We start from the raw sequence: 18,154 nt of genomic DNA, 5'->3' as shown, positions 1-18,154 counted from the left end.
CAGTAAAACATGTAAGGAACACTTAATATGTACCATAACATATGCAATATCACAGATATGGAATACACACTCAGAAACAAGATGTGTGTGTGTGTGTGTAAACACAGAGTGCGTGTGCATTCTGTTCATACAATTCACAGACATAACACACACACACAACACAACATATAAAGCAGGCACAAAATCAACAGTCCCCATAAACACACCCCAATCCCACAAACTCTTCTCCCACACAAAACACATAACATTCTTATGCTATTGTCACACATACCTACTCATCCACAAAAGCCACCTGTGTTCTCCACACAAGCTCCGTGGTCCAGTCCCCAACACACACATGCTCACATACACCCCTGGAGAACTCAGGGTTGTTTTTGCTTTTGTTGGTTTGACACTTGGGTTCACTATTTAGCCTAGCGGACCTGTAACTTGCTATGTAGACCACGTTGGCCTTGAACTCACAGAGCTGCGCCTACCTCCCAAGTGCTAGGCTTAAGGGCTTGTGACATCTCTGGCAGTGTAGGAATCTTAGCAATCTTTCCTTGATCCTGACCCTGTATCCACGTGTGTTTCCAGAAACATTGACTGCGCCGTCTATCGAGCTCCCAACCTCGGCCCTCGTGGAGAACGCCACCTCCGTGAATCTGACCTGCAAAACCAGCCACCAGAGGGTTGGTGTTCATTGGTTTCTGAAGGGTCAGCTTCTCAGGCCTAGTGAGCGCCTGACACTGTCATCCCAAAACAGAACCCTGACCATCCATGGCCTTCAGAGAGATGACACTGGGCCCTATGAGTGTGAGGTGTGGAACTGGGGTAGCCAGGCGCGCAGCGTCCCTCTGAAGCTCACCATCAACTGTGAGTGGCCGGGTCTGGCTCGGTGCCTCTTTTCTCCCTCCCTCCCTCTGTTCCCTATCCAGGCCTCTTTCAGGAGTCAGTTCTTTCTGGAGGCAGTGGTACACACTTATAATCCCAGCACATGGGAGGCTGAGACAGGAGGATTGCAAATTTGAGGTCAGCAGTGATCTGAAAAGGCAAACACATAAAAGCAACAACAAAGAGAGAAAGAGAAGAAAGGAAAAGAGAGGAAAAGAGAAAGCCGCACTCTTTAATTGGTGAGCGCATCACCCAGTGCTTCTCACCCTGTAGGTCTCCAGGCCTTTGGCAGCCCTCTGTCTCCTGCCCTCCTCCTGTAAATTTTTGTGAACATTTACAATATGTTTCATAATTACCATTACCACAATTACCATTAGGAAGTAGCAACGAAATGATTTTATGGAGGTGGTAGTGGTAGTGGGGTCACCACAACGTGAGGAACTGTAAGGGTTGCAGCATTGGGAAAGTTGATGACTACTGAACTTCAAGCCCTTTTGCATGCAAGGCATGGATCTGGGGGCTGGGCAGAGCTGTCTCAGCCATTACTCAACATGTAGTGTAGCAGATGGACCCTAAAGAGGTAAACAAGGGCCAGCATGATGGCTCACTGTAAAGGTGCTTGCCCCAAAGCCTGACGACTTGAGTTCAATCCTCAGGACCCACAGGGTGGAAGGAGGGAACTGTCTCCTGCAAGTCATCCTTCACGTGCACGTCATGCCACACTCATGTTCCTCGCCACAGACAAGAGGTATATATAGTCTGATGAACTAGATAAGGGGAACTGTGCTAGCCCCCCCCCCACACACGTGAACACGTGTCTACCCACAATTTCAAACAAAAGTCAAAGCTGGGAGTCGTGGCACATGCCTACCCAGCACTCTGTAAGCTGAGGCAGGTGGATCTCCCTGAGTTCCAGGACAGTCAGGGCTACACAAAGAAACCTTGTAAACAAACAAACAAGCCCAAAATAACAGAACCCAGCAAAGTCTGTGCTTTCCCTGTGAAAGCTGGAATTTCTTTAGTTCAAATTAAGGAGGAAAGCTAAGCCACTTGCTGTTGTATGTTGTATGTGGCTACAATCCCAGTATTCAAGACATGGAGGCTGGAGGATCCCGACGTTCTTGGCTAAAGAGTGAGTTTGAGAACAGCCTTTGCTATTTGAGTCTGCCGCAAAACAAGTTAAAGCCCACAAGAAACCAAAAGACTGCCAGGGAGTGGTGGTACAACCCTAACCCCAGTGCTCACCAGACAGGCAGGCAGAGCTCCCTGAGTTCAAGGCCAGCCTGGTCTACAGAGTGAGTTCCAGGACTGCTAGGGCTACACAGGGAAACCCTGTCTCAAAAAAAAAAATTCAAAAAAAAAAAAAGAAAGAAACAAAAAGAAATCCAAAAGTACCAAAATAACAATGACGACAACAGCAAAAACCCCCAAAGCAAAACACAAGCAAAAGAAACAAGAAAAGCAGAAAAGAAAAAAAAAATTGGTAATTTTGCATTGGAGACTCATGATGTGTGACTTTGCAGATGGCCCCGACCAAGTGGACATCACCCAGGGGTCAGCATCTGGAGTGGTCAGCACCATTGAGGTAACGCTCAACTCCAGCCTGACGCTGCACTGCTGGGCGGACTCCGAACCAGGTGCCAGGTATCACTGGATCCATGAGCACTCCTCTGAAGTGCTTGCTGGGGAGCAGCTGAGCATTGAGGCACTGAGGCAGGAGCATCAGGGCACTTACAGCTGCACAAGCTCCAATGATGTCACCGGCCTGTCCCGATCCGCCTCTGTCCTGGTCATGGTGGTGGGTGAGTCGCTCTATGTTCCTTCCCTCTGGAATCCACCTGATTTTCCCCACGTGTCTCTAGCCACCTGCCTCTCGTCTGTCATGGCCTGAAGTGTGGTGGTGACTTGCTAGGTTTCCAGTCCAGAGTCACAGAACCCCAACACCCCATGCTCAGGCAGCCTGTACTTTCTACTGTGTGTTCCGGTGACTTCTTTGTTGATCGGAGTCTGCCCGGCACTGCAGGGTCAGGCTGGAGTTGAGCATCACCTCAGTGGTGCCGACCACTCCAGATGTTATTTAGATCTTATCCTTTTTACCTGTAGATGGGTTTATGCTGTTACTTAAAATGTTCTTGAATTATATGGATGTGTGTCTGTGTGGGTACGTGCACATGAATGCACGTGCCCTCAGCAGCCAGAAGACGGTGTCAGACCGCCTGATGCTGGAGATAGAGGCAGCTGTGAGCTGCCAGACCTGGGTCCTGGGAAACTGAGGTTGGGACCTCTTCAAAAGCAGTATGAGCCCTTAACCACTGAGCCACTCCCACAGTCTCATGATACTATGTTTTTGTGACAGGTTCTCTTTGTGTAGCCCAGGATGGCCCTACACCTTTCTTTTCTTTTCTTTTCTTTTCTTTTCTTTTCTTTTCTTTTCCCTTCCCTTCCCTTCCCTTCCCTTCCCTTCCCTTCCCTTCCCTTCCCTTCCCTTCCCTTCCTTTCCTTTCCTTTCCTTTCCTTTCCTTTCCCCTTCCTTCCTTCCTTCCTTCCTTAGTTCCATCACTTCCTTCCTTCCTTCCTTTTTTAAGGCAATGCTGATTAAGGGCATATGCCACCACCCCAGGCCTATGGCTCCAAACTTTTGATCTTCCTGTCTCAGCCTCCTGAATACTGAAAAGCCAGCCATGCATCACTAGCCCTGCCTACGATGGCTGCATTCTAGAATTGCTTAGAGAGTGGATCTTGGATATAACCTGAGAAAAAAGGAGAGCATCCACAGTTAATAAACAGTAAAGTCATACAATATGTCTGGTAGAGAAACCTGGCCTGAGTTCTTTAATTGTGTGTGTCTCTCTCTCTGTGTGTGTGTGTCTGTGTGTGTGTGTCAGTGTGTGTGTGTGTTTGTGTGTGTGTGTGTGTAGGTTCATGAGTGTGCAGACAGATGCGTGTGTCCATGTGCAGAGGTCAGAGGTCAACCTCAGGTGTTGTTCTGCAGGCATCATCCACCTTATTTATTTATTTTTTTGAGACAGGGTCTTTCATTGTGTAGCTGATTTGAGCCCCAGAGCCACCTGGCTCTGCCTCCCTGGCTCTGAGGTTGTAAGTACACGCCACCAGGATTTTTGTAATATGGGTTCTGAGGATTAAACCCAGGTCCTTGTGCTGGGGAGGCAAGCAGTTTTCTAACCAAACCAACTTCGCAGCTTGTTCAGATCTTTTAAAAAATTAATTAAATTATTTTATGTGTCTTGGTGTCTTAATTACTGTTCTGTTGCTACGAAGTGACACCATGACCAAAGCAACTCTTATAGAAAAAGAAAGCATTCAATTGAGGGCTTGCTTACAGTTTTGGAGGGTCAGTCCATTGTCATCATGGTGGAGAGCGTGGCAGTAGGCAGGCACGGTGCTGCACAAGTCCAGCGGGTCTGCAGGACTGGGCCTACCCCCAGGGACACCCCTCCCCTAACAAGGCCACACCTTCTCCAGTAAGACCGACCTCTTCCCAGGGAGCACCACTAACTGGGGCCCACGCAGTGAAGTGCGTGAGCCTATGGTGGTCATTCTGACTTGAGCCACCACAATGGGTATTTGCTTACATATATGCATGTGTGCCACATGAATGCGTGGTACCCGTGGAGGTCAGAAAAGCAGTGGATCCCCTGGAACTGGATTCACAGACAGTTGTGAGCCACCATGTGGGATCTGGGAATTGAACTCAGGTCCTCTGGAAGAGCAGCAGCCTGTAATCTTAACCACTGAGCCATCTCTCTAGCCTCTTGTTTTGAGATCTTAACAGGAAAACCTAGTGTCACTGATTATCCGTTCAAATCCCGGCTCCAGCTCTTATTAGTGGGTCATTGGGAGAAATGTATTCAATTACTCAGGGCCTCTGAATAACTGTCTTTTTTTCTTTTTCTTTTTTATTGGATATTTTCTTTATTTACATTTCAAATGTTCTTCCTTTCCTGGTTTACACCCCCCATCTCCCAGAAAGCCCCTATCCGATGCTCCACCCCTGCTTCTATGAGGGTGCTCCCCACCCACTCACTCACTTCTGCCTCCCCACCCTGGCATTCTCCTACACTGGGGCACTGAGCCTTCACAGGTCCAAGGGCCTTACCTCCCACTGATGTCTAATAAAGCCGTCCTCTGCTACATATGCAGCAGGAGCCATGCGTCTCTCCATGTGTATTCCTGGGTTGGTGGTTTAGTCCTTGGGATCTCTGGGGAGGGGTAGGTCTGATTGGTTGTTATTGGTTTACCTATGGGGTTGCAAACCCCTTCATCTCCTTCAGTCCTTTCTCTGACTCCTCCATTGGGGCCCCCGTGCTCGGTCCAATGGTTGGCTACAAGCATCCATATCTGTATTTGTCATGCTCTAGAAGAGCCTCTCTGGAGACAGCTATGTCGGCAAGTACTTCTTGGCGCCCAAAATAATGACAGTGTATGAGATGGATCCCCAGATGGGACAGTCTCTGGATGGCCTTTTCTTCAGTCTCTGCTCTGCACTTTGTCTCTGTATTTTCTCTTATGAGTATTTTGTTCCCCCTTCTAAGAAGCATCCACAATTCTGGTCTTCCTTCTTTTTGAGCTTCATGTGGTCTGTGAATTGCATCTTGGGTATTTGGAGCTTTTGAGCTAATATCCACTCATCAGGGAGTGCATACCATGTGTGTTTTTTTGTGTCACTGGGTTACCTCACTCAGGGTGATATTTTCTAGTTCCATCCATTTGCTTAAAAATTTCATGAATTCATTGTTTTTAATAGCCAAGTAGTGCTTCATTGTGTAAATGGACCACATTTTCTGTATCCATTCCTCTGTTGAAGGACATCTGGGTTCTTTCCAGCTTCTGGCTATTATAAATAAGGCTGCTATGAACATAGTGGAGCATGTGTCCTTATTACATGTAGGAGCATCTTCTGGGTATATCTGGGTCCTCAGGTAGTACTATGTCTAATTTTCTGAGGAAATGCCAAACTGATTTCTAGAGTGGTTGTACCAGATTTCAATCCCACCAGCAGTCTCCACTGTTCCTCTTTCTCCACATCCTCTCCAGCACCAGCTGTCACCTGAGTTTTTCATCATAGCCATTCTGACTGGTGTGAGGTAGAATCTCAGGGTTGTTTTCATTTGTATTTCCCTGATGACTAAGGATGTTGAACATTTCTTTAGGTGCTTTTCAGCCATTAGAGATTTTCAGTTGAGAATTCTTTGTTTAACTCTGTACCACATTATTAATAGGGTTATTTGGTTCTCTGAAGATTTGAGTTCTTTGTATATATTGGATATTAGCTGTCTATTGTATGTATGTTTGGTAAAGATATTTTCTCAATCTGTAGGTTGCCATTTTGTCCTATTGACAGTATCCATTGCCTTACAGAAGCTTTTCAATTTTATAAGATTCCATTTGTCTAAGGTATCTTAGAGCTTGAGCCATTTTTGTTCTATTCAGGAAATTTTTGCCCGTGCCCATGTGCTCAAGGCTCTTCCCCAGTTTCTTTTCTATTAGTTTCAGTGTGTCTGGTTTTAGGTGGAGGCCCTTGATCCACTTGGACTTGAGCTTTGTACACGGGCATAAGAATGAATCAATTTGGACACACCTAGGATCACAGGTGAGGCCACAACATCTGATCCAGTGCCCAGTATAACTGTGACCCCAGGATCCAGGTACACAGGAACTCCCACACAGCCAGAGACAGGGGTTCCTCCCAGTTTCCATGGTTTGCACTGGTGCCCAGAGCAGACCCCAGGTCACTGGCTCCATACCCACCCCTGCAACACCCAGAGGCAGCTTGACTCCCAGGAGCTCTGACACACCCAGAATCTCAGGAGCTTGGTTACACTAGGATCTCTCAGGATCCCAGAGGCAGCTTGACTCTCAGGAGCTCTGACACACCCAGGATCTCAAATCACAGGATCCCAGAATCACAGATCACAGACACAACTGGACTCTGAGGAGTTCTGACACAACCAGGATTACAGGAGGAACAGGCTCTAGTCAGAGACAGCAAGGGCAGGTAGCACTAGAGATAACCAGATGGCGAGAGGCAAACACAAGACCCCAAGCAACAGAAACCAAGGCTACTTGACAACATCAGAACCCAGTTCTCCTACCACACCAAGTCCTGGCTACCCCATCACACCAGAAAAGCAAGATTCAGATCTAAAATCATATCCCATGAAGATGATAGAGGAATTTAAGAAGGACATAAATAACTCACTTAAAGAAATATAGGAGAATACAGGTAAACAAGTAGAAGTCCTTTAAGAGGAAACAAATCTCTCTCTCTCTCTCTCTCTCTCTCTCTCTCTCTCTCTCTCTCTCTCTCTCAAAGATTTATTTATTATATGTAAGTACACTGTAGCTGTTCTCAGACATCTTTTCTTCTCTCTCTAGCCCCACTGTCTCCGGCCCAAAGATTTATTTATTTATTATATGTAAGTACACTAGCTGTTTTCAGACACCCCAGAAGAAGGCATCAGGTCTTATTAAGAATGGTTGTGAGCCACCATATGGTTGCTGGGATTTGAACTCAGGACCTCTGGAAGAGCAGTCAGTGCTCTTAACCACTGAGCCATTTCTCCAGCTCCACAAATGAATCTCTTAAAGAAATACAGGAAAACACAATCAAACAGGTGAAGGAATTGAACAAAACCCTCTAGGATCTAAAAATGGAAATAGAAACATTAAAGAAAACACAAAGGGAGACAGCCTTGGAGATGGAAAACCTCGGAAAGAGATCAGGAGTCATAAATGCAAGCTTTACCATCAGAATACAAAAGATAGAAGAGGGAATCTCAGTCGTAACAGATACCCTAGAAGACATTGACATAATAGTCAAAGAAAATAGAAAAAGCATATAGCTCCTAATTCAAAACATTCAAGAAATCCAGGACACAATGAAAAGAATAATAGGTATAGAAGAAAGTGAAGATTTCCAACTCAAAGTGCCAGCAAACATCTTCAACAAAATTATAGGAGAAAACTTCCCTAACCTAAAGAAAGAGATGCACACAGATGAGAAGCCTACAGAACTCCAAACAGGTGGGACCAGAAAAGAAATTCTTCCCATCACATAATAATCCAAACAACAAATGAACAGAACAAAGAAATAATACTGAAAGCAGTAAAGGACAAGATCAAGTAACACATAAAGACATACCTACCAAAATTACGCTAGACTTTATTCGATATTAGAAGGGCTACACCTGCTTGTTTCTTGGGACCATTTGCTTGGAAAATTGTTTTCCAGCCTTTTACCCTGAGGTAGTGTCTGTCTTTGTGCCTGAGGTGAGTTTCCTGTATGCATCAAAATGTTGGGTCCTGTTTATGTATCCAGTCTGTTAGTTTATGTCTTTTTATTGGAGAATTGAGTCCACTGATATTAAGGAGAAGTGATTGTTTCTTCCTGTTATTTTTGTTATTAGAGATAGAGTTATGTTTGTGTGGCTCTCTTCTTTTTGGTTTGTTAAAAGAAGATTAATTTCTTGCTTTTTCTAGGATGTAGTTTCCCTCCTTTTGTTGGTGTTTTCTATCCATTATCATTTGAAGGGCTGGATTTGTGGAAAGATATTGTGTAAATTTGTTTTTGTCATGGAATATCTTGGTTTCTCCATCTATGGTAATTGAGAGTTTTGCTGGGTATAGTAGCCTGGGTTGGCATTTGTGTTCCCTTAGGGTCTGCATGACATCTGTCTGCCCAGGCTCTTTTGGCTTTCATAGTCTCTGGCAAGAAGTGTGGTGTAATTCTGCCCATCTGCCTTTATATGTTACTTGACCTTTTTCCTTTACTGCTTTTAATATTCTTTCTTTGTTTTGTGCATTGGTGTTTTGATTATTATATGATGGGAGGACTTTCCTTTCTGGTCCAGTCTGTTTGGAGTTTTGTAGGCTTCTTGCATGTTCATGGGCATCTCTTTCTTTAGGTTAGGGAAGTTTTCTCCTATTTTGTTGAAGATATTTACTGGCCATTTAAGTTGGGAATCTTTGCTCTCTTCTATACCTATTATCCTTAGGTTTGGTCTTCTCACTGTGTCCTGGATTTCCTGGATGTTTTGGGTTAGGAGATTTTTTTATTTTCTTTGACTTCTGCATCGATCTATGGTATCTTCTCTATTTGAGACTCTCTCTTCTATCTCTTGTGTTCTGTTGCTGATGCTTGCACCTATGACTCCTGATCTCTTTCCTAGGTTTTCTGCTTTTAGGGTTGTCTCCCTTTGTGATTTCTTTATTGTTTTTATTTCCATTTTTAGATCCTGGATGATTTTGTTTAATTCCTCCACAATATTTTGTTGTGTTTTCCTATAATTCTTTAAGTGATTTTGTGTTTCCTCTTTAAGGGTTTCTCTTTGTTTACCTTTGTTCTCCTATATTTCTTTAAGGGAGTTATTTATGCCCTTCTTAAATTCCTCTATCATATTCATGAGATATGATTTTAGATCTGAATCTTGCTTTGCAGGTGTGATAGGGTAGCCAAGACTTGGTGTGGTGGGAGAACTGAGTTCTGATGTTGTCAAGTAGCCTTGGTTTCTGTTTCTGTTGCTTGGGGTCTTGTGTTTGCCTCTCGCCATCTGGTTATCTCTAGTGCTACCTGCCCTTGCTGCCTCTGACTGGAGCCTTTCCTCCTGTAATCCTGGTTGTGTCAGAACTCCTCAGAGTCCAGCTGCCTCTGTGATCCTGTGATCTGAGATTCTGGGTGTGTCAAAGCTCCTGGGAGTCAAACTGCCTCTGGGATCCTGAGATCCTGGTGTGACTGAGCTCCTGGGAGTCAAGATTCCTCTGGGTGTTGCAGGGGTGGGTGGTGAGCCAGATCTCTGGGTCTGCTCTGGGCACAGGTGCAAGCTGGAAGTAATGTGTGTGTCTGGCTGGGCAGGGGTTTGTGTTTCCCTGGTTCCCCTGGGGGTCCCAGTTACATGGGGTGTTGTGAAAGATTTTGTGGTCTCAGTTGTGATATTGAATGTGTCAGAACTCCAGTGCTTCCTGGTGTGCTCAATATGCTGGGAATTGATTTTCCTCTGTGATCCTGTGATCCTGTGTTCCTGTGATTCTGGGAGTGTCAGAGAACCTGAGATCCTGTGATCCTGGGCGGTTTAGAGCACCTGAGAGTCGGGCTCCCTCTGGGTATTTTAAGAGTGGGTGTAGAGCCAGCACCCCAGGCCTGCTCCAGGTGCAGAATCAGACTGGAAGGAACCCATGCCACTGGCTGGGTTGGGGTTCTTGTGTCCCTGGATCCTGGGTTACCCAGTTACTCTGCATGTTAGGACAGATGTTGTTGCCTCTCCTGTCATTCTGGGTGTTTCAGAGCACCTGGGAGTCAGGCTCCCTCTGGATGTTGTAGGAGTGTGTACAGAGCCAGCACCCCAGATCTGCTCTGAGTGCAGTTCAAACTGTGATCCTGGGTATGTTAGAGCTCCTGGGAGTCGAGAGTCCTCTGGGTGTTATGGGACTAGGCTCAGAACCAGAGCCCAAGGTCTGCTCAGGGCACAGGCTCAGACTGGAAGGATCCCGTGCCACTGGCTGGGTAGGGGTTCATGTGTCCCTGGATCCAGGGGGGTCCCAGTTACTCTTAGTGTTGGGGCAGATATTGTGGCTGAATAATTGTCTATGAAGGTATTTATACATGTTGTTATAGTTATTGAAGATTGATGAGCATTTATAAAATTTATTGACTTGCGCTTGGCACAGTGTGTTTGCTAAACTAAATTTTGTATAAGGTTGTGCCACATGCCTGAACCATGTGTTCTACTACTGAGCCACATCTTTGATCCTCAAAGGGATTCTAGGCATGGCATCCACCACTGAGCCACGCCCCTAGCCCCTCACTGTGGGATTCTAGGCAGAGGCTCTACCACTGAGCCACGCCCCCAGCCCCTCATTGGAGGATTCTAGGCAGGGGCTCTACCACTGAGCCATGCCCCCAGCCCCTCACTGGGGGATTCTAGGCAGGGGCTCTACCACTGAGCCATGCCCCCAGCCCCTCACTGGGGGATTCTAGGCAGGGCTCTATCACTGAGCCACGCCCCCAGCCCCTCACTGGGGGATTCTAGACAGGTAATCTACTGCTGAGCAAACTTTTTGGTGCCCTGAGACAGTCAGTTATGGGATGAGTTTATTACTATCTCCACCACACAGGAGAGATGAGCACTGTTTTTGGTTGCCCTCCAAGCCAAAGATTCCACACAGCTTCCCAAATGCCCTAGTTCAGTGTTTGGAACGAGTGTCTGCTAGACCATTTGATAATTGGAGAAACTGAGGCTCAGAGAAGCCAGTTGGTGAGCTTGATTGCTCCTCATGCAAATTTAAATGAGGCCATGAGCAAAGACTGAGAGTGCTTAGCATCTCCTAGACACCATTTCCTTCATCATCTTAGCATCTCCTAGACAACCATTTCCTTCATCATCTTAGCATCTCCTAGACAACCATTTCCTCCATCATCTTCCTAACACCATCATCATTGCCATTGTATCTATCATGTATGTTGAATGTTCTAGTAATGTCATGCCTGATCCCATTGATCTCCTCACAGATCTACAGAGTTAGTATATTGATTACTAACCATTGTCTCATTGCTGCAACAGAATTCTGGGCAAAAGCACCTCAAGGGGCAGGAGAGCTGGCTCAGAAGTTAAGAGCTCTGGCTTCTGTAATGGAGGACTTGAGTTTGCTTCCCTGTACCCACATCGGGAGGTTCGCAACTGCCTGCAACTCCAGCTCCACGGAGATTCAATTCATGTGTGCGCATACATGCACATAAACTTTTGTTTTAAAATGTATTTACTTATTTTAGGTATGCGAGTACACTGTCGCTGTCTTCAGACAGCTCCAGAAGAGGGCATTGGATCCCATTACAGATGGTTGTGAGCCACCATGTGGTTGCTGGGAATTGAACTCAGGACTTCCATAAGAGCTGTCAGTGCTCTTAACCGCTGAGCCATCTCTCCAGCACCCCTCCTTTTGCACATACATTTTTTAATGTAATAAAAACTAAACTTAAAAAATAATGGAGACAGTTATGGAGACAGTTTAGGGATATAACCCCAGTTACTTGGGAGGCAAAGGCCTCATATTTTAAGATACTTCTGGGCTATCGAGTGCCTGCCTGGAGTCTAGTGATCTGGGGGCATGAATCAGCAGCAATGCGTTTGAAATAGAGCTCTCTCTCTCTCTCTCTCTTTCTTTCTCTCTATCACACACACACACACACACACACACACACACACACACACACACACACGCGCGCGCGCGCGCGCGCACACACACGGAGACAGGCAGACAGAAAGACACACTGGCAGACAGAGAGCCCACACACACACTCACTCATACACACACACACACACACACACACACACACACACGGAGACAGGCAGACAGAAAGACACACTGGCAGACAGAGAGCCCAGAAAGATCTATCTTAATACTCCACAAACCAGTGCCACTTTCTCAAATCCTGAGCTGAGAGCCATCATCCCTCTGTGAAAGGCTTAGACAGAGATGGATGGGCAAGCGTCAGGCGTTGTGCAGTCAGCTGCTCCGCATCAGGCATGACTAGGTGCAGTCTCTGCTCATCCCTGCGGCAGCCTCTGTAGTGGGCATCATTTTCCTCGTTGTCAATAAGAAAATTCAGTTCTGGAGTGAATGTATCTGCTCAGAGTCACACTGCCCTAGAGAGTCAAGGGGCTTTATCTGAGGGAAATCTGAGTTTCTGTTATCAAAATCCTTTTCTTCACTCCATGCCTTGACCCATGCAAATAAGCAGTTCTTCCAAACACATATTTGCATACGGATCAATTCTTGGTCCATCAACTGAAGACATAGTTGATGCACAGAGAAGTTGATTAGTGTGCCCAGTGTCACACAGTTGGGAGACTCGAACACAAGCCAATGTACCCTGGGGAGGATACTGATCACACTATCAATTGCTGAGTCCCAATGGCTGGAACTCTGGAATTGGGGCTGGGGATAGGAAGAAAGTGTTCCCCGCTTAGTTTTGTTTTTGTTCTCTTGGCCGAGGTCTCCAGTCATCCTCTGTGTCTCCTGGAGCCATCGCTGGTATCGTTATCGGGATCCTGGTTGCCATTGCTTTGGCGATAGGACTGGGTTACTTCCTCTACAGCACAAAGGACAGATGGTAAGAAGTCTGGAAGGGCGGGCGGGGGCACGGAGGCATGGCTGCTGTCCGCGGTGCTGAACGCTGTCTCTGCACCCTGGGAATTCAGGGCATTTTGGGTCATTGCCCAAGAGCAGACAGGTAAGAGGATGGCAGGGTGGGGGGAGGGAGGCAGGCGGGGGTAAGGAACATGTGACAGCACCTATGGAAACCGGCCAGAACCCGCCCCATGAGATTATGAGGGACATGTGTTTCAGGACCCGCAGGAGATCAGCCAGTGATACAACGAGCTCTAGTACCATGCCACCCACCTCTGTGATGCAGAGCACCCCGGAGTCCAGACACAGTAAGCGACTCCACAGTTTGTGCTCTTGTGAGGGGCGGGGTGGGAGCTGCTATGGGAAGCCTAGGACTCTCCTCCTGGCTTAGCCCCAGGTCACTGTCAGGTCCCAGGGACGCTTTGTCCTCTCTGAGATGCACCACTGTCCCCATTAACCTTGCTCTGTCTCTGTCTCTCTTCCTTATCTCTCTCCCTCCCTCTCCCTCGCTCTTCTCCCCCCCCCCACTTGTTTCTTTCTCTTCTTTCTCCACCCAGTCCCATACCCAGCCTGGTGAATTCTAGACATGTTCTGAGCCCATTTTTTTCAGGTGTGTGTGTGTGTGTGTGCGCGCGCGCGCGCGCACGTACGTGCACACACATACACACAAGAGTGAAGAAGGTTCTAGAAGAGTCTAGAAAAGGGCATCAACTCCCCCGGAGCTAGAACCAACTGACATGAGTGCTGGGCACCAAATTCTTGTCCTCTGAAAGAGCATCAGCAAGTGCTTTTAATCTATGTTTTTTTTCTTTTACTTTTTTTCAAGACATTGTTTCTCTGTGTATCCCTGGCTGTCCTGGAACTCACTCTGTAGACCAGTCTGGCCTTGAACACAGAGAGATCCTCCTGCCTCTGCCTCCCCAGTGCTGGGATTAAAGACGTGTGCTACTATGACTGCCTACTTTTTCATTTTAAAAATTTTTACTTTTTACAGGATGGTGGTGGCACACACCTTTAATCTCAGCACTCAGGAGGCAGAGGCATGTAGATCTTTGTGAGCTTGAGGCCAGCCTGGGCTACAGAGCAAGTTTCAGGACAGCCAGGGATACACAGAGAAACCCTGTCTCAAAAAACCTAAAATAAATACATAAATACACCAATCAGTCAACAAATACATAAATATAAAATAAAAATTTTACTTTTCATCTTGAGACAGGGTCTTTCAGGATGTCCATGTAGCCTTGAACTTGGTGTGGTAGCCCAGAAAGCATTTAAACTGTAGCCTTCCCGCCTCGGTCTCCAGCGCAGCTAGGACTACAGGCCATTAGCCACATGCCTGGGTCCCAGCTCCATTTTACAGAGGACAGACAGTTTCACGAAGGAGAAGGAGTGAGGCCCTGGCAGGTCACCCACAGCTCATGACCGCGCCATGGCTCCTCCGCATCACTAAATGCTCTGTCTCACCGGAGACAGAGCACGGAGACACGATGGGAAGAAAGTCCCGAGGACGAGGGAAAGTTCTGGAAACGCAGCACCCTGTCCTTATGTCTCAACCTAACTTTTGCTCTGGGGTGTGGTTTGCTTTCTCTAGACAAACCAAAGACTGTGCACGACAGCACGCAGAATCCCGAAGGGGAGGCCGGAGGCAGAAAGGTGGGTGAGCTCCTAGGATACTGCCACTACTCCCGTACTTTATGTCTGGACCTTCGCCAGTCCAGCAGGGTGTTCCTATCTCTTAGGGTGAGAGGCTGCCATAGCCATTCCTCCCCCTTTCTATCCATCCTTTCTCACTCTGTTCTATATATCTCTCTCTGTGTGTGTGTGTGTGTGTGTGTGTGTGTGTGTATTGCTAGGGATTGAACCCAGCCTTAAGCATGCTAGACTAGCTTTTACCACTGAGCCACGCCCCCAGCTCCTCATTGTGGGATTCTAGGCGGGGCTCTACCACTGAGCCACACCCCCAGCTCCTCACTGGGGGTTCTAGGCGGGGCTCTACCACTGAGCCACGCCCCCAGCTCCTCACTGGGGGATTCTGGGCAGGGGCTCTACCACTGAGCCACACCCCCAGCTCCTCACTGGGGGATTCTAGGCGGGGCTCTACCACTGAGCCACGCCCCCAGCCCCTCACTGGGGGATTCTGGGCAGGGGCTCTACCACTGAGCCTTGCCCCCAGCTCCTCACTGTGGGATTCTGGGCAGGGGCTCTACCACTGAGCCACACCCCCAGCTCCTCACTGGGGGATTCTAGGCGGGGCTCTACCACTGAGCCACGCCCCCAGCTCCTCACTGGGGGATTCTAGGCAGGGCTCTACCCCTGAGCCACGCCCCCAGCTCCTCCCTGGGGGATTCTGGGCAGGGGCTCTACTACTAAGTCATGTACCCCATGTACACCCACAGCCTCTATGACTCTTCCCCATCCATTTTTTCCCCAGATACTGCCACCGCCACGTGTCTCCCCAGAGCAGTTCTATGAGGTAGGTTGGACCTGCTGCATCTAGTTAAAGAAACTGTGTAGGAAATGTGACCAGAGCATTTTATGATCATCAAGGCTGAGAGTTGATTCCGTCTAAACCTTTCTCACTGCAGGGCAATTCCAGGGATGGGGAGGTCATGGCCCAAGGCCACACAAGGATCCGTATCTCATTCAAGGATCTTGGCTGCTGTGTTGCTCCTTCTAGCAGGCTTTGGGCTGGATTGCAGTGAAGTGGCACTGGCCAGGAGAATGATATGAGAGAGAGAGAGAGAGCGAGAGAGAGCGAGCAGTGAGTTGGGAGTTGTAGTTGCTCCTCACTGGGGGTTCTTTGTAGAACCCTGAGCTGGGTGTACCATTTTTTTTTTCACACAGGTTCTGTCTTGCATGTAGCTCTGGCTGTCCTGGAACTCACTATGTAGACCAGGCTGGCCTCAAACTCACAGAGATTCACCTGCTCTGGCCTCCCGAGTGCTGAAATTAAAGGCGTGAACTGCCTGGCTTCTCTGTGCTTTTGAGGAGTATGGGTTGACATCCTCTGCTCCATCTTGACTATGGGTCTCACCTGACTTCTTTACTCACTTGCAGAAGAAACCTCCTTCAGCAGCTACTGAGGGCCCCAGGAAGCCATTGCCTCAAATCCAGAAGCAACGATTGGTCCCCCCGGGACCAGACAGAAATGAAGAGTTAAATTATGAGGTATTCTGATGCTGCATATTCTGATGTCAGGCCATGTCTGGTCTACTGCCTGGCTTCTCTGTGCCTTCGAGGAGTATGGGTTGACATCCTCTGCTCCATCTTGACTATGGGTCTCACCTGACTTCTTTACTCACTTTCAGAAGAAACCTCCTTCAGCAGCTACTGAGGGCCCCAGGAAGCCATTGCCTCAAATCCAGAAGGAACAATTGGTCCCCCCGGGACCAGACAGAAATGAAGAGTTAAATTATGAGGTATTCTGATGCTGCATATTCTGATGTCAGGCCATCTCTGGTAGATAGACCTGTACCTTTTGTCCTCTGCTGAGGAGTCTGTAGGACATATGCCCAACAGAGCTCCTCTTTAAGAACCTTCTCAATTGTAAGGACTGAGAAGACAGTGCAGTCCTAACCCCGCATAAGAGCTGAATATGATGGCATGCTCTGTAATCCCCATGCAGAACCATGCAGAACCACAGGCTCTAGGCCAGGGAGTCTGTCTCAAAAACAAAACAGGGTAATAACAATAACGCCGAAGCAAGACAAAGCACTCAAGGGGGACAGTTCCTGAGGAACAACATCTGAGGTGAATGCTAGTTTCCATGCATATGCACCTACACATGCACAAACATGCACATATACCTATGGAGGTACAAATGTGTGCAATGCACACATGCATTCACATGTACACATGTGCACAGCTCTCACAAGATCCTTTTCAACTCTGTTTAATTTCCTTTGTTATCTAGTTCTTTTCCAAACCTGTCTGTTCACCCCATTTACTCCATTCTGCTTCTGTTGAATCTCTCTCCCTCCCTCTCCACCTCCCGCAATCTCCCTCTCTTTCCCTCTCTCCTCTTTCCTTTTCTATGGTCTCAACATGTAGTTCACCCTGGCCTTGAACTCATAATCCTTTGGTCTCAGTCTACCCAGTGCTAGATAGATAGCACTGGTATACCCACTACACCATTTCTGTCTTTCCATTTCACTTTATCCAAGATATTTTATTTTCCATCCCACTTAGTTTTTTATGTGAATGCGTATACACGTGTGCATGTGTGCACATGTACATGTGTGTGTGCATGCGTGCATGTGTGTGTGCGTGCTTGTGTGTGTGTGTGCTTCTGCTCAGTTGCTCCCGGTTACATCTCTTCCCCTTCCATTCTTCTCTTTCTGTTCTCACTCACTCCACTTTTTCATTTCCTTGATCTTGCTTCACTTGCTAGGTCTCAGTCTGTAGCCCAGGCTATTCTGCAACTCTCTAGATCTATCAGGCTGGTCTAGAACTCATGGAAGTCCTGCCTTGACCTTCCAAGCACTAGGGTTGCAGGCATGCATCGCCATGGGCACACAAGCTTCAGTATGTCAAAGTCCAAGTTCTCTAGGAGAGACCCAGACTGGCTCATGCTATTGTGTGTCTTTTGTTCAGTTTGGCAAGCTCTGCAGTCAGCCGTGCCTCTCACAAATGGAACTTCTTTGTTGCTGTTGTTTGAGACAGGGTTTCTCTGTGTAGCCCTGGCTATCCTGTAACTCACTCTGTAGACTAGGCTGGCCTCAAATTCAGAGATGCACCTTCTTCTGCCTCCCAAGTGCTGAGATTAAAGGCACCGTCACTGCCAAAAATGGAACTCTGAAATTGATCCCCATCAGGTTAAGGAGGGGAGCCATGGAAGTTTCCTTCGTCTGAGGGGAAAGCTCTTTCTGGAATTCTCCCATAGGAGGCTTTCTCCCATCCACCTGGAGAGAACGTGGAGCCTTGTGCTACTTGTTGTTGTAAGGAAGGCTGTCAGAGTGAGAGCTTGGACTTCCCAGGCTCTCTAGCATGGGGAGAGAGTCTATGTAGCCTGCCCAGGACCTGCTGTACTCTGGAGGAAGGAGAGGAGCGACCCAGGCAGAGGGCGTGGGGTGGGTGTGTCAAGTTGAAGGATGTCCAGGCCGTGCTGCGGTGCTTTCTGTGTCAGTTCTCCCCAGTG

General features: G+C 47.6%; 1 protein-coding gene across 1 annotated transcript in view; it reads left to right on the top strand.

Annotated features, from left to right (window-relative positions):
- The window catches only part of Ceacam20 (CEA cell adhesion molecule 20), a 43,752-nt gene extending 27,307 nt beyond the window's left edge, over positions 1-16,445 (top strand). The window contains exons 6-13 of the mRNA XM_052166376.1: positions 577-855; positions 2,397-2,675; positions 12,883-13,000; positions 13,237-13,325; positions 14,609-14,670; positions 15,449-15,490; positions 16,075-16,185; positions 16,326-16,445. Of these exons, the coding sequence (XP_052022336.1) occupies positions 577-855; positions 2,397-2,675; positions 12,883-13,000; positions 13,237-13,325; positions 14,609-14,670; positions 15,449-15,490; positions 16,075-16,185; positions 16,326-16,445 (1,100 nt within the window). The remainder of the gene's footprint in view (positions 1-576; positions 856-2,396; positions 2,676-12,882; positions 13,001-13,236; positions 13,326-14,608; positions 14,671-15,448; positions 15,491-16,074; positions 16,186-16,325) is intronic.
- Positions 16,446-18,154: the final 1,709 nt, after the last annotated feature.

This window comes from Apodemus sylvaticus, chromosome 1 (genome assembly GCF_947179515.1).
Source record: "Apodemus sylvaticus chromosome 1, mApoSyl1.1, whole genome shotgun sequence".
NCBI classification, from domain to species: domain Eukaryota; kingdom Metazoa; phylum Chordata; class Mammalia; order Rodentia; family Muridae; genus Apodemus; species Apodemus sylvaticus.
This window is presented reverse-complemented; position numbering and strand designations above follow the sequence as displayed.